The sequence below is a fragment of the Stegodyphus dumicola genome, chromosome 1 (assembly GCF_044657685.1).
Source record: "Stegodyphus dumicola isolate Sdum_Otavi_A_Nest chromosome 1, ASM4465768v1".
In the NCBI taxonomy this organism is placed as follows: domain Eukaryota; kingdom Metazoa; phylum Arthropoda; class Arachnida; order Araneae; family Eresidae; genus Stegodyphus; species Stegodyphus dumicola.
In genome coordinates, this window is record NC_140768.1 from 5,233,829 (window position 1) to 5,250,708 (window position 16,880).

The following is a 16,880-nucleotide window of genomic DNA, read 5'->3' on the forward strand; positions in this document are numbered from 1 at the left end:
ACGGCTGTAAATATGTTTGTGCGCATGCGCTTTTAATGTGTAACAGAGGTATAAGCTAAGCTAAAATTATCTAATTCAGTTAATGTTGCAGATTGCGTTGTTCCTTAATCTTCAAATTGGATCCGGCTTATTATTTTTTGCAGACTGTTAGAGCAATTTCATAAAAGTAAGCTTGAACTTTCGATTATGTCAAATAGAATTTCTGATATATATTTACTAATATGTAATTTGTATCTACAAAGCGAAAGTATGTGTTGAAATCCGAAATCTGTTTATCAATTTCACGCGGCGGATTGGAAGTTGATCTGTCAGCACTATCCTTATCTTCAGGGCAGATGTTTTTATTTTATTTGGCTTATAATTCTTTACTAAGTGTAGTATTTCATCTCGATATACTCCGTCTTTGATTTAAATCAAGTTCCTTGTCATTATAATTCGCTTCCGATAGTGAAGAAAGTTACCCAGAGGTTATTGAAAACGAAAACATTTCGATTGACAAATTAGTCGGTATTCTCAACACAGTAACTGTAGGACTTGAACAGCGGAACTTTGTAACTAAACTTTGAAAGTATTATCACATGAAACGAAGCAACTTACATTGAAAGAAATGTTTAATAAAGTAAACAAATAAATATTAAGCTTTTTCTTTTTGTAAATTTTGATACCCTTTAGATCATAATGTTTCTTTATTTCATAAATTATGGTTTCATATTTTTAATTTTGTAATTTCTGCATGCCATCTTACCAGATTTAAACTGATGATATATAATCCGGAATCGCCGAAGTCCCGACGAGTCCGGATTAACGACTTTTGACTTTATACCATTTGAATAAACTTTGTTAGCTATTTAAATTATGATAATTTACTTTTGAGCATTAACTGGATTTATTAACAGGTGATGGATGTTCCTTATGTGTGAAATCCGTGTGGCGTAGTATAGTAATAATTAGCAGACATTTTCCAAAATGTTGATAATGCATAGACAAATAACTATAGTCTCTGAAATCTGAAAGTGATGTCAAATTTTGTTATGTATGTAGATAAATAGAGTGCATTTTAAATTACCAAAGGTTTAAGTTGTGCAGTCTGTTTAAAACAAATTATATTGCTGAAGAAATTTTTATTGATGAAAAATAAAGGTGCAGAACTTCATAATTTTAATTCATTCTGCATAAATTTGATACTCACATACATAGAATGTCTCTCTATATTTGATACAACTTATTTATAATGTAATGTGTGCTTTGTTTACCTTATTGGACATAAATTAGTTTTTGTTTTCATCCATAAAATGATTAAGCAAATAATGATAATTTCACTTTTTATGTCTGTGTGTGTTATTTTTTATTGCTACATATATATATACAGTACAAAGTCTGAAATCCAGACGTCTGTTATCTGGAATAATCTAAAATCCAGACCTCAAAGCCACAAGCTTTTTTTTTTGGATGCTTTACACATGTGTATTTGATTTTTTCTTCCATAATAAAACGTGGAGATCTTCACTTAACAATTCCTATTCTTTACTTAGGCACTAAATAAAATACCTTGTTATGGAAAAACAATCATGTAACCATAAATTTGTGAGATTAATAATTTGGCTCCGTAGCTGAGTGTCTACTTGACATACATCTCAAACCGAAACATTCACCTATTTTATATCCCTGAAGCCGACCTGGCGAGTCATTATTAATTATATTTTGCTTTCATCACCGCATGTTTATCAATACATGACAGCCTCAGTAATAACTCATGCAGTGATGTCTAAACTTTTTTTGGCAACCTTTTATGCTAATATTACGCTTGGTGATAGATTTTTAAATGCTCTGAGAAATGTTGACGAGGAAAAATTCAACAAAAATTTCTTTTCATATGCTAAAAATATATTTTGTTAATGAAACTCATAGCCCAAAAATTACATTTAGTGCTATTTTAATTAGGAATAAATGCTATGTTATTCACCATAAACCCAGAAGAGGTTGCAGAATATGTTGGCACCCACCTGATGGCAGAATTTAGGGAAGACAAAATTTTTGGAATCTGGGGAAGCACCAAGTGGCAAAATTAAGGGATGAGAAGTTTTTTATAATTCAAACTTTTCATATAATCGGAGAACATGCACGCTCGAGCATTTAAGGGAGTAATGATTTTCCCCGTTGTATATCCTGCAAATAAAAGAGCATGGATGACACAAGCATTAATGAATGATTGGTTTGAAAATCATTTTGTACCCGAGGATCGTCAACATTTGAATTTGGTTGGTTTACCCGATGACTCAAAAGTAGTCCTCATTGTAGACAACTGTTCGGTTCATACTTCACTTAAAGTTTTAGTGAAAGATAATGTATCCATATTATTCTTGCCTCCAAATTGTATGTCTATCGTACAGTCTATGGATATCAGAAAAGTGTCCATGCTGAAATGCAAATATAAAGTAGCATTTTTAAAATCCATGTCAAATTGCTTGAACAATGGCAAGACTATTCAAGAATTTTTTAAACATTTTAGCATAAAATCTGCTGTGTGGAGCATCGCAATATTGTGGAAGGATGTGTCTTCAGATACGTTAAAGTGCTTGGCATAATTTATGGCCGGCTACCATATTTCATGGTGAGGATGATGAAGATGATAGCCACGAATCTGAAGGTTTTCGGATATCGCAAATGTGAAGAAGCGGTAATGAATGAAGATGATATAACAGAAGTTTTTCGTTGCAATGATAATGCCCCAGTCATCAATAAGTTAACAGACGGCAAAATCTGTAGTATGGTTCTAGATGTAGAAAATACCACTATTGTTAATGAAGAAAGTGACAAGTTATTAAAAACAAAAAAATTTTGATTGATAACCTAGAATTCTCGATACAGCAATTACAGGACTTGAACAGCGGAACTTTGTAACTGGACAAGAAATTATGTCTTTTTATATAGAATTAAAGAGAAAGTATTAGCACATAAAACAAAGCAACTTAAATAACTTACATTGAAAGAAATGTTTAATAAAGTAAACAAATAAATATTAAGCTTTTTTTTTTTTTTTTTTTTTTTTGTAAATTTTGATACCCTTTAAATCATAATTGTTCTTTATTTCATAAATTACAATTTAATATTTTTGATTGTATAATTTCTGCATGCCATCTTACTACCAGATTTAAGTTGATGGTCTAATATCCGGAATCGCCGAAGTCCCAACGAGTCCGAATTTCAGACTTCGTACTATATTCCTGCTCATTCCCATAAATGTGCAGATAGAGTATGCATAATCTCACTGATATTATAAGTAAAATTGACATCTTGTTATTTATCAGCTAGAGGCTGTATGTTAATTTATGTGCAAACTTTTGTTAAAATCAGTTTTTAACAATGTTACTTACTTGAAATACTCTAGAAATTTTAACCCTTTCGACCGCCTTTTGCGTGATTAAAATTTGACTATGAAAAGTAGTTTAATTTAATGTTGGCATACTAAAAGAAGTTTATATGAGTGTAATCAGTTAATGGTTAAGTTTATATGAGTTTATTATGAGTGTAAAGTTTTTAACTTTTCCCGTTTCCTTAAAATCTCCTGGGACAATATGTCCCAGTCATATTATCAACTGGAACTATTTGTCTCAGCCTTCTAGGATATTGTGATAATAACCTCACATTACATGTGAATAAATAATAAAGTTAAATGAAATGTACCGAATATTTTATTCTTACAATACAAGTTAAGTATGATAAGACGTAAAGCAGTTTTTACAAAGTGCAACCTGACACATTTGGCAAATAAGCCAGATTTCTTTAGTCATATATTTGTTCTCTAATTCCTTAAAAACACTGCAAAAGTAAAAATTCATTTAATAGTGGGTTTTATGTACCCAATAGGGAATGAAAACTGATCACTGGGACGTATGTGCCCATTAGGACCCAAAAGGTTAAGCTGCTTAAATTTTTTTTAATATACTTTATTTAAAATTTATTTATTTATTTATTTTAGGAAGAAGAAGAATTTATAGTCTTTCTGTTTGATAAAAGAGACATGCCTACAACTACTACATCCAATATTATTATACCTCCTGTTGTTGAGAATATGATGAGGAATCCTCGTACAGAAATGAAATACCAAGAGCAACGAACTTCTTGGGCACAAGCGGTATATTTTAGTCATCAAGAAAATACTCTCGCCAATCGACTCATCCACGCTTTTAAAGCAAATCTGTAAGCTCAGTTTCATTGTGTTTTATTTAATGAGAATTTTGTTTTATTTGTTTACTTTTTTCCCCCATGGTGATAATTTTCTGTTCCATTTTGTTTCCTGTTTAAGTCTAAAGGAATAAGTTTCATTCTGTTTTTAATGTTTCTGAATGGTAATTAATTTCTGCTTGAAAGGCAGAATCATTATTATGAAACTTTGCCTATTTAATTTGTATAAATATGTCATATTTTTATGGAATTTCTATTTTCAGTTATTAAGTATTATTTGGCCACCCAGGTGGTGTAGTGGTTAGGAAAGCCTTTTGTGATACTAAAGGGCCGGGTTCAAATCCCAGAAAAAGCATGGATGTTTGTAAATGTGTAGTGTCTGTGCAGCATGGGGGCACACTATGTATGCATTTAGCTGAAAATACTCTCGAGAGGATGGTAGTAGAGACCCATCTCCCATTGTGCTCTCCTTCGAAATCGGGGGTGGAAATGAGCAAATTTGTACTGTCACCTGTATGCCGCTCAAGGCTTTGCCAACGAGAGGCACAATTTTGTTCTTCTTGCCATGATGAATTTTATGGGCTTGTTTTGATGTCATTGTCAAGCAAGTGACAAGAACACAACTTTTATTGTGAACAAGAACACAATTTTTATTTGTGTTTGTTGCATTTTTTTGTTTTAGAGCAGGGATGGGCGAACTTTTCCGGTCGTGGGCCAAAAATCGAAAGAAAAAAGTTTGGTGAGCCAAGATAAGTTATCTCAAATTTAAAAAAAAAAAAAATTATACAAGTATTACAATTTCAATATGTTAATGAGATGAATGAAATTGTGATTTCATTTTTAAAAGTTCCTTATATTGAGGTTCGAAGTGACATGTTCTGATTCTAAGCTAAATGCTGATTTGCCAGCCTACTTCTGAAATAATTCTTTTTAAGGTTTATAGTTGAAAACACTTGTTTGCATATATAAGATGAAGCAAACATAGCACTGTTTTTCTGGGCGTGAGATATTAAATTTGGGAAACTTACTTTCGATAATGATTTGTAAAACTTGAACTTTGACATATTTAGAAACAACTGCTTGAGATGATTTTTAGATTGCAAATCAGTTAATTCAAGCTGCAAATATGACCTCTCTGCTTCACAATTTACGTTAAAAGCCATGGTAAAAATATCCAGTTCTGTTTGAATGGCACTGAAATCTGCGTTCGAACTCAAAATGCAGTTTTTTCAAGCCATATTCATAATTCTTAAGCTTCTCTTCATTTACTGAGGGTACTGAATTTAACCTCAGGAAATGAGACAAGTCTTTCTTAGCTAAATGCCCAGCAAACATATTACGTTTTATTAAGTTAAGATAATAAAGTTAAGATTAAGTTTTTTCTAAGAGGTCTAATTCACCTATATTGGATTCCCATATGTCTGCTCGAGAAAGAGATAACGCTTGTTGGCACCAATCTACAACTATAACTAACAAAGAACTTTCGCTTTGAACACTTTACTGATTGAAAGCTGTCTGTGCTTGCAGTTTCCGTCTATTTATGTTTGTAGAACAAAAATAGAGAAAGAAAAAGATCATCTGTAATTTGGGGAAAAAAAAAAAAAAAAAAAAAGAAGAAAAAAAAAAATTTAAACAAAGTAGAAAAAGAGATGGATATATAATATGTACTTCTTTTAAGTTCCTTCGGACCCGCAAATTAAAATTCTATCCGCGGGCCGGATAGAAAATTCCGGCAGGCTGTAGTTTGCCCATCCCTGTTCTAGAGTGTTTCTTTTCAATTTATAGAACTAACAAACAAAATAATATATCAGTTCTTGTAAATATTCAGTTTTAGATTTAATGTGAGAAATTTGATTCTATAAGCAATATGTTGTTTACAAGTATCGACCCTCAAACAGCTAATTCCCAGGCTGTGCAGTATTTCATTTCACCAAAATCTCTTAAGTGCAGAGCACACATTCCAAGTACTACAGTCAAAAGTTGTTAATCCGGACTCGTTGGGACTTCGGCGATTCCGGATTATAGATCATCAGTTTAAATCTGGTAAGATGGTATGCAGAAATTATAAAATTAAAAATATGAAACCGTAATTTATGAAATAAAGAAAAATTATGATCTGAAGGGTATCAAAATTTACAAAAAAAAAAAAGCTTAATATTTATTTGTTTACTTTATTAAACATTTCTTTCAATGTAAGTTGTTTAAGTTGCTTCGTTTTATATGATAGTACTTTCTCTTTAATTCTATAAACAGACATAATTTCTTCTTCGGTTACAAAGTTCCGCTGTTCAAGTCCTATAATTGCTGTGTCGAGAATACCGACTAATTTGTCAATCGAAATTTTTTCGTTTTCAATAACCTCTTCACTATCGGAAGCAAGTTATAATGACGAGGAATTTGATTTAAATCATATCAAAGATGGAGTACATCGAGATGAAATACTACGTTTAGTAAGGAATTATAAGCCAAATAAAATAAAAATATCTGCCCTGAAGATAAGTATAGTGCTGACAGATCAACTTCCAATTCATTGCGCGCCGCGGCTTTTCCCTTCCCCCACCGCAGAGCAGTGTGAAATTGATAAACAGTTTTCGGAATGGTTAGAGAAACAAACCTTTAGCCTTTTTTTTTTTTTTTCCAGCAATTCCACTTTTTGTTTAATGGACTTCGAAACATACTTTTGCTTTGTAGATCCTTTACATATTAGTAAATATATATTGGAAATTCTATTTGACATAATCGAAAGTTCAAGCTTACTTTTATAAAATTGCTCTAACAGTCTGCAAAAAAATAATAAGTAGGATAGAATTCGAGGATTAAGGAACAACGCAATCTGCAACATTAACTGATTTAGATAATTTTAGCTTAGCTTATACCGCTTAGCTTAGCTCATACATTAAACACACAAGCATAAACATATTATACGCATAATAGCTTTGAGGTCCGAATTAATGACTTTTGACTGTATTAAAAATTGGCAAGCGTTCTAAAATACATCTTAAAAAAATGTACGTCCTCTAATCAAAAAAGAAGATCCCCTAATCAAAAAAGATAGGGGGATGTGCAATTGTGTAAAGATTGTGACAGTAGTATAAATAAGTATTTGTTCCTTGATTATAATAGGTAGTAATAATTATCTTACTATCCCTTGAGCTGCTGTTGTATTGGAAATTTTTGCATCTATGGTTACTCCTTTTGTAAACAAATGCATTGCTATAAATAATTTTATATTACAAAAGTAATACGCTTCTAAAATTATACTTTTCTGAAATATATTAAAGGATTTAGAAATAACTTTGTGACTTATTAAGAAAGGAAATAAAACGTAAGCTGAAAATTATCGTATAAATAATGTATATCTTATAAAATTGTAGTATAATTTATCTCTGGAATTAACTTCTTTTTCTGCATTTTAACTAGAATGATTGACTAAAAATATAATTAATAAGCTTGTGATTGTAATCTATTTTTTTCTGCATTATTTAACCAAGAAAAAAGTGGTATATCATATCACTAATGTTTATCTGTGTATGTTTTTAAATTTTAGGATGCATTTACTAACTAAAACTTCCTATACTCATAAAAATACTTCTCGAATGACCGCTGAAATGAATAAGCTTTTATCCAAATGCTCTTTTTTTCAGAAAAGGTAAGTGAAGTGCTATTATACAGACAATTTTTTTTTAATCAGTCATTTGTATTAAACACTGTACTTTTATTTTAGTCTTGAACAAGATATCCAAAATTATGAGAAGCAAGTTGCAACTGGTGGTTTCAGTAGGTATAATTTTCTTTAGCTTTTTCCTTATTAACTGAATCTTCAAACTTAGAAAACAAAATCAGAAGTACATAAAGTAGTGTAAGGTCAGCAGGTATGCACACGTGAAAAGAAATAAATTTTATGTTACTTGTCCTCCTCCCTCCACTTAAAAATTCAAATATACATTCATTAAATAATAGTAAAAACTGGGTAGTTATCACCACAGATGCAAAGAAAACAAATCTGTTGCATCTTAAATTAAGAATGCCAGATTTTAATCATGGAAATTATTGTGTATTATTATTTAATCATGGAAATCTATTACAGGGTATACCTAATATAATAATCTAATTAATAATTAGTAATAAGCTTATTACTAATACCCAAGAGTGATTTTAAGTGAAAAAGCTAAAATACATTTTAAGGAACAAACAATGCAGTTTCTCTATCTAAAGAGTAGAATAATTTGTTATTAAAGGAAGGACAGTGACATTTCCTCAAATTTCTAATGTTGAAAAAGTATAAAGTGAAATATAGAATAATTGCAGATTTCATGGTTTTGAAGAAGGAATTGCCAGTTCACAGCCAAATGCATATTCAGATATTGCATTTCTAAGTAAGTGTGCATGTCTGAGATTGAAACTTGATTTTTTTAAGAAATTAATTCTCTAAGATTGTAGAACCAAGTTCAAATATGAGAAGAATGTTCAAATATGAATCAAATATAAGATTTAATCCGTTCACAAAACATTCCTTGTATATGATTCAAACAACATCAATTTTTAGTTTTACAAATATCAGTGAAAAAATAAACTTCTGATGAATAAAATATTTTATGCTTACAGTAAAATCTGATAAATCAAGCTGAATATTTGTCCCCATGACATGTATCAAAATTAGTTTTATTTGAAATATTTCATAAATTACACTTTTCTGAAGTATCTGACACTAAAATTGTTTTCTTTGTATTTCTTTTTAAAAGGCAAAGATCGATATTATCCCCAAATCATAGGTTTAGTGGCCTTAAACACTTGCACTAAAAAGACGTGCCATGCACGTCGAGATGCTTTTGTCTCAAACCGCGAGCGACGTGAACACCACATCGATAGGCATTTATCGCAAAAATGAAAATAACGTGGTGCACTTTTGTTGCCTAACAACAAGATTGTTTATTTCTCAAGTTACAGCTCTGGATTGAACTCGCAGACGCGGAACAGTGTAAATGAGACGCTTTACCGCTTGTTATATTGTAGCATATGGCACTTCAACCGTGAAGTTTAGTCGTAATGCAAGTGGTTAACGTTCTATTTTAAAACCTAAAATTTGAAGTAAATTATACTTTTCTGATTTCCTGAATCATTTTAATGTCCCTGCAAGTACATACATTGCTGCTGTTGGAAATATTTAGAAATATGCTTTATAAAATGTTATAATTTATTTTAGAACTATATTTAGCAGTCTGTATTTACATTTTTATTCATCTGTTTGGCATTCTATATATTTATTCTATGTCTGAAAATTTTTATATACAGCGAAACCTCTTATGACAGGTAATTAAATGATGGTACTCAGCAGCATTAATAAGCTTCTGTAGGGTAATCACCTTCACAGAAACCCAAAAGTTCTGGAATTGTAAGTGGTAATCTTATGATAGTTTCACTGTGCCTTTGCAAAATTAAAAGATAGTGCTTTAAAGCATTGCTTTTGTTACATTATTTGCATTAATTTTTCAAGCAGTATTACTAATGATGAAAGAAAATATTATCAATGAGAAGAAAATATTTTATTACTGTTTATTATCACTTTCAAATGGACTTCTGCTGTTTAATTCTTAGTCTGAACACAGGGTTTTGTACCAGCATTCCTAACATTTTCTTAATATAAAGAGGGATTAAAAATTTTGATTTTGGTTATACTTATATATTGGAATAATTGTAATCATTAATGCATATAATAATTTTCATTTTTCTCTGGTAATATGTACTTGTATGAATATTTTCATGATTCTTAATTTTTTTTTCAAAATTTCAAAGTTTCTGAAAGTCTTATTAGCTTAAATAAGTCTTATTAGCTTAAATAAGACTTGCTCAAAATTTTCTTCTTATTTCGTGCAGTTGCAACTAATCAGATTATGATTATATGTAGTTCCGAGTTCTTATGATGGTACAGCCCTTAGTGCATTTTATGTTATTTTTCCATACTTTTATTCTAAATTAGTTTTATGCTTTGCATTCATAAATTGTATTTTCTCAATAAAGGTTCATTTTCAATTGTTTAATGAAAAAAGTTAAATTTTCATAGGTTCTTCAAAAATGGTTGAGAGTTGGAAAAATAGTTTTGAAAATCTTAAGAATATTGAACTATTGGTGAGTTTTTAGTCAACTAATTTTTTATATATATTTTGTAATATGAATAGTATATAATATGTTATATGAATAAATGTAATGGATATATTTTAATATGCTTTATGTATTCTAGTACAAAAAATATTAAAATAAGATTAAAATATTAAATTAATAAAATTTTAAAAAGTTAGAGAAATATTTATATTGTGTTGTAAACTGTGTAAAATAACAGTAATTATCCAGAGATGATTTAGAGAAATTGAGCTTTTCTGTTTTTCATTTCTTACGCAAAGTTACTCGTGAAAGTCTGAATTATTTTTCTGCTGTTTTTGCAAAAGTAAAAGAATAGTAAGAAGACTGGAAAATCTGCAGCTTGTAACATGAGATTGTGTAGATTTTAAAACTTCAAAATTTCAAATCATAAATGGGAGGGAGTGTAAAATTATATTGGGGGGGGAAGAAAAAATAAGGGAAGAAAAATAGGAGTAAAATTGTACATAACAGCAATTGATTTCTTTTTGGTATTTTTTGTAAAGAAATGCATATAAAATATATTATTGAAAAAATTTTAAATGATGTTAAAGTGAACATAAAAACAAAACCCTTTTTCGCATGATAAAATTTTATAAAATTACTTAGAAAGATATTTACTTTATTGATTAAACAATATGCAATCATTTATCAAAATCCCCATCTAGAAGTTTTATTTTAGCTTCATCATTTACAAAGGAAAGCTTATTTCATTTAATAAACCAAAAGAAAAATTTCAAGATTTTTTTTTTAGAATACCAACAAGACACACAGTAAAAGAAAAACTTATGTGGCTGAAGTAATTTGAAGTAAGATATAACTTAATAAAATGTATATTTCAAAAAAGTAAAATAGTTTCTAAGCCCATTTCTGTACAATGTGTTTATATATACTTTAGCGGTTAAAAGAATGACGGTGTATGCAAGTTGCAGGTAAATATTGTTAGAACACTAAATAAAGCTCAAAAATTATAATAAAATAAAGACAAGCAGAGTCTGAAGACAATTTTTTATGTTTTTCAAACATTCTATTGTAATTTAAAAAGTTGAGGATGTTTTAGTTTGTGCCTCCCTCTCTTCAAATTATGCAGAATCATTGCATCTGAATAGTTGTATAGTTCTATTGTTCTAAATTTGTTTTACTGCAATTAGCCACAGGAAAGTTGTGAATTGGTTCATTATTTTGTTAGGTCAAGAAAATGCTATTTTTAGTTCTAGTTGTAATAAAAATTAAAAATTCTGGTACTTTTCCAATAAAAGGACAGCAGTTGTCATTGAACACTAATATTTACATGAAATGCATCCCTTACAGCAATATTGATTAAATGATGATACATTCAAAATGCATTGCTGCATGAAAATATAATTATGGTTATTTAAACAAAGTCTTTTTCTGAATTCTTTTCTTGAAAGAATTCAATGGCTGTTTCCTCATCATTTAGTGATTTCCAAACTGGAAAATCCACCTTGATTTGTCAAAAATCTCATATAAAAAATGTCTCTGGATCAGCATATATCAAGTGGCAATGTTTAGTTCAGTTTTTGGTATGAGTTGGCTATTTTTGTTGTGCTTGCATATATTTTTGCTGCTTTCATATAAATAAAAATGACCAAAGTACCAATTACTGCATTCTTAGTCAGTTAAAACAACATATGCTTAGATTTATATTAAATTATTTTATAAATGCAAGTTAAGTGGCTTTAGGCTAAATTTTTATTTAGCGACAGTGATAAAAGTGGTAAGCAATAAAATATTATAATTTTAATACTGAATTAAGAATATTGGTTCCAAATAATTTCCAAATGTCCCAAAAAATCACCAAAACCATTAACATTTCACTGTTAAGAGAGTTTAAGAGGTTGTGTGGATTTTGAGTCAGTAGATTTTTTGTCTTTTACTTTTGAGATGTTTTAAAAAATTGCTTGCTTTAAAAAAAAAAAAAAAAAAAAAAAACCCTAAATTGTTTCATTAAAAGTAGCAACTCTAGCGCCGACAATTTGTAAAAGCTGTTAATCAGAATAGAGCTTATACTCATTGTACACTGGGAATGCTACATTCACCATTACTAAACATAAATATGTTTTAATAAAAAGGTTTGCCACCAGAAAACTTACTATTATATATGAGAGCAATTTGTATATATCTGTTCTATTTATGCAATTTCTTTATTAATTCATATTTTTACTCAAGATGGGTCCACCAATAAACTTATATTGTATATCAATTGACTTATTTCAATACGAGTTTCTAATTCATTGCAAAATACTTCTTTATTTATTCAGAAAAAAATTCAAACACATTTGACCAACTTTATTGCTAACAAATATCTATCTTATTTTACTTTTTCCTGGGAACTGGTGAAACAAATTGATAAAGATGTTGTCATATTCATTTTATTTCCACCCACATTTCTTATTAAAAAATTATAAGAAGATGAAGCAGATTGAAAGTGAGTGTAATATCTAAATGCAGTTGCTGTAACTTTCATGAAGAAATGCACTGATACAACAATAATACTTATCATATCTCCAACTTTTTTAGGGTTATCAGGTTAGCTTTGTGTTAACCATAGTTACTATCTCTCCTGGTTTTTCATCACATTTCTTGGTAAATCACTTAATCACCCTACCCAGAATTCTTTTGTTATAAAAATGTAAGAAAATTATTAAATGAAATTAATCAAAGAACATAAAATTTAGAATATATAATTTAATATTAATAGAATTTACACCAGAATCATTATATAGTGCAATCAAATAGTTTAGTAACTTGAATCATGCATTATATAGTGCATTCAAGTCAATTTAGAGTTCTTTTGAAATGTTGTTATTTCATAAAAACATGCAGCTCAAAAAGCTCCCCAAAACTCATATTTTGTTTTGCAAGAACCTTCCAGTTTATTATATTTCAAAGTTGGCAGCTATGCGTAATCATAAATCTGCTATGCGTGACTAGGGACACAATGATATAAATGTAACTGACTAAGCACTAACATATGCTGATATTAAAAAATTAGTCATCTATTAAAATATTATTAGCAGATAATGAATGACATTATGAAGAATACTTAATCTATTGAATTTTAATATAGTATTTTGTGATATCTGGAATTTTAAAATTGCATAATTTTATGGTAGCACAATTATTATTTTCTGAATTGAATTACAAATATCAAAAATTTATATTAATCTTTTCAGACCTAATAGAATTTAGTATTGCATAAAACAATTAATATTTCTATATATTCTTTTCAGTATAGACTTAGTGCAAAGAACTATGAGGTTTGATCAGGTATTTCATTCTAACTTCGAAGTATTTATATTGGAGCACACGTAAAATATAATTTGTTTTAAACTTAATTTCATTAGCCTTTTTCAGGAATATTTATAAGCCTTTTTTCCTTACTGGAAGTTTAGATCTTGAGAAAGGATACTTTCATTTTGTTTCATCTTTGAATGAAAATAATGAAAGGAGAGGATGGAATTAAAATATTTACTTCCCGATATTCTTAACTTTGTGGAATTATTTATTTTGCTTGACTTTAGAGTGCTTTTAATAGAGCATTGAAATTCTCAGTGCATTATAAATTGTTGAATATTTGCTGCTTCCCTCCCTTTTAAAATTATCATTAATGTTAGGGTTCTTGCTATCTTTCTCATTTTTCTAATCAAAGTATCAATTCTCATCAAATCATCAAAAGATATAAACTTCTTTTGTTATTAAATTAGATATTTTATAATTTTAACCATACTGAGCCATAAACTTGACAGAGTTTGTGCAGTGTAATAAATCTGCGTTTTCCCAGAATATTATATAGAATACTGGAAAAAAAAAATGTGCACCCACTGTAAAGATTTAATTGGAAAATTAGAAAAATAGAGAAGTAGTTTATTTATAGATTACTTGTCTACTTTTCCAAGGTGTAAAGTTGTAGAGACATTAGGTATTTTTTGGAAGCAGGCAAGATGAAAAATATGCAACACCTTTGCCGGAAATCGAACCGCGGACCTCTGTATTACATACTACTACATCATGAAGGCTCATTAAAAAGGTGGGAGAAATACCTTATAAAGTCTAATGAAACATTTAAGTATATCAAGTGTTTCATTAGATTTTAAAGTCTTAGCTTTCATCCTGGTTATTTCTCTGGTTGACTCTGCACACCACTTGACTATTATTTTAAAGAGAGAAATAAAACATTAGTAAATCAAGCTGGCTAAAATGTTTATCAGAATTTACATTTGTAAACAGTAACAAATGTAGGGAGTTGTAGGGATTAGAGCGATAACTATAGTTTCAAACATAAAAATTGTACTTGCTTTCCAAGCATGATAGATATAAAGGTAAATGAAAGACAGAAGAGCAAGGAAAATGTTAATTTAATTAAGGAATGCTGTTAGTTTGTTTAATAATTATTAATTGACTGAAACTGATTTTGCCAGAGAGCATCTGTTATCAGTCTGCCAGGAATTATGGTGTAATATTATTTTTTTATTTATATTATAATTCTGGAATGTTAATTTTCCGGACTGTGAATTTTATAATTTTTTGTGTGTTATTTAATACTCGCATATCATACTTACATACAGTTTTTATATATGCAGTACAAAGTCCGAAATCCTGATGTCCATTATCCAGAATGATCTAAAATCGGGACCTCAAAACCACCAATAACGCTTTTTGCATAGCCTTTATGCATGCTATTTAATTCCCCCCCCCCTCCACACATAATAAAACATCTGGAGAGTCCCGATTCTTAATTTCACTTCGACACTAAATAAAATACCTTGTTATACAAGAAACAATCATTTTAGCGTAAATTTGTATGATCAGTAATTTGGCTCTGTTGCTGTGTATCTACTTGGCCACACATCTCAAACCAAAAAGCTCCACATAGATATATTGGTGATCTGATGCCAACCTGACGAATCATTATTTATTATACTTTCCTTTCATCACTGCATGTTTATCAACACATGACAACTTGAATAATGACTCATGTAGTGATTCCTAAACAATTTTTTTGTGTTAGTAATTGAATAACAACAGAGCATGGTAACCTTTTATGTTGACATTATGCTTGGCGATGATTACAGATTTGCGCTAAATATGTTGGTGGGGAAAAATTTAACAAAAATTTCTTTCGATATGCTAAAAATAGATTTTGTTGATGATATTCATAGACCAAAACATTGCATTTAAGGCTATTTGAATTAATAACTAATTTGTTATTCATATAAACCCAGAACCAGCACCAAGGCTCGTAAGGTGGCACTAGGTCACAGAATTTAGGACCCACAGAGACTGCATCAGACGGTAAGATATCTAGCGCCGGCCCTCAATATGGCTTAAGCATATGTTCGAATTTATTTATTCAGAACTCTGATAAGCCTTAAGCATGTGCAAGAAATAGACATAAGTATAATAAATAACTAAACTAATTTAGTTCAAGCTTAATTGTCTCGGTGCATGATAGAAGCAAGATAAAATTTAACGGAACAACTTGTCGTTAGTCCCCAAGCTCATGATGCGTAGCCAAATATGTATAATGAATGACAGCTAAATTTGATGATGGTACCCGTGAATTTTAAAGGTTTTCGGATATCGCAAAACAAGGGTGAAATTTTCCAATTAACGGATTTTATAAAGAAATGTGGAGAAGCAGTAATAATTGAAGATGATATAAAAGAAGTTTTTCATTGTGATGACATTGCTTCTCAATCATCAATCAATTAGCGAATGGCGAAATCTGTAGTATGGTTCTAGATCCAGAAAATAACGATAGTAAAGAAAGTGACAGAGAAGTTACTGAAAACAAAAAAATTTCGATTGAGAAGTTAGTCGGAATTCTCGACATAGCAGTTGCAATAATGTAACTGAACAAGAGATTATGTCTGTCTACAGAATTAAGGAGAAAGTATTAGCACAAAAAATGAAGCAACTTAAACAACTTATATTGAAAGACATTTAATAAAGTAAACAAATAAATACCAAGCCTTTTTTTTTTTTTTTTTTTTTTTTTTTTTGTAAATTTTGATACCCTTTAGATCATAAATACTTCATTATTTCATAAATCACAATTTCATATGTTTAATTTTATAACTTCTGCATGCTATGTTACTAGATTTAAGCCTTCCAGCGGTATAGCGGTGAAGTCGCTGAACACTGGTAGTTCGGTCCGAGGTTCGAATCCCGCGAACGGGCTGGCTGCATGGGCGTTTTCGTGGTTTTCCCCATGTGTAACGTGTATACGAGCCAGTTTCCCTTAGAAATTCCTCTACGAAGGCATCCTTCCCCTTAGGCAAATAGCCCTCAAGGCTTTGCCATGATCACACACACACACACTTACTAGATTTAAACTGATGATCTAATATCTGGAAAAATCCCAATTCCAGAATCGCCGAAGTCCCGACGAATCTGGATTTCGGACTTTGTACTGTATATATATACACCTATATATTGTTTATTGTATTTAGGTTGTTTAGTACTTTATTTTAATTTAACTATTGGATTTAATTATTGTGTACTTTTTTTTAAACATAAAACATAAAAATAATCAT

The 16,880-nt window shown here is 29.8% G+C and overlaps 1 protein-coding gene across 2 annotated transcripts in view; it reads left to right on the top strand.

Moving 5' to 3' along the window:
• Positions 1-16,880, top strand: part of IKKbeta (inhibitor of nuclear factor kappa B kinase subunit beta) — an 81,753-nt gene that overhangs the window by 36,126 nt on the left and 28,747 nt on the right. For both annotated transcript variants that reach the window (XM_085812419.1, XM_085812417.1), the window contains exons 10-13: positions 3,980-4,200; positions 7,733-7,834; positions 7,910-7,962; positions 10,247-10,311. In XM_085812419.1, coding sequence (XP_085668545.1) covers positions 3,980-4,200; positions 7,733-7,834; positions 7,910-7,962; positions 10,247-10,311 — 441 coding nt within the window. The remainder of the gene's footprint in view (positions 1-3,979; positions 4,201-7,732; positions 7,835-7,909; positions 7,963-10,246; positions 10,312-16,880) is intronic.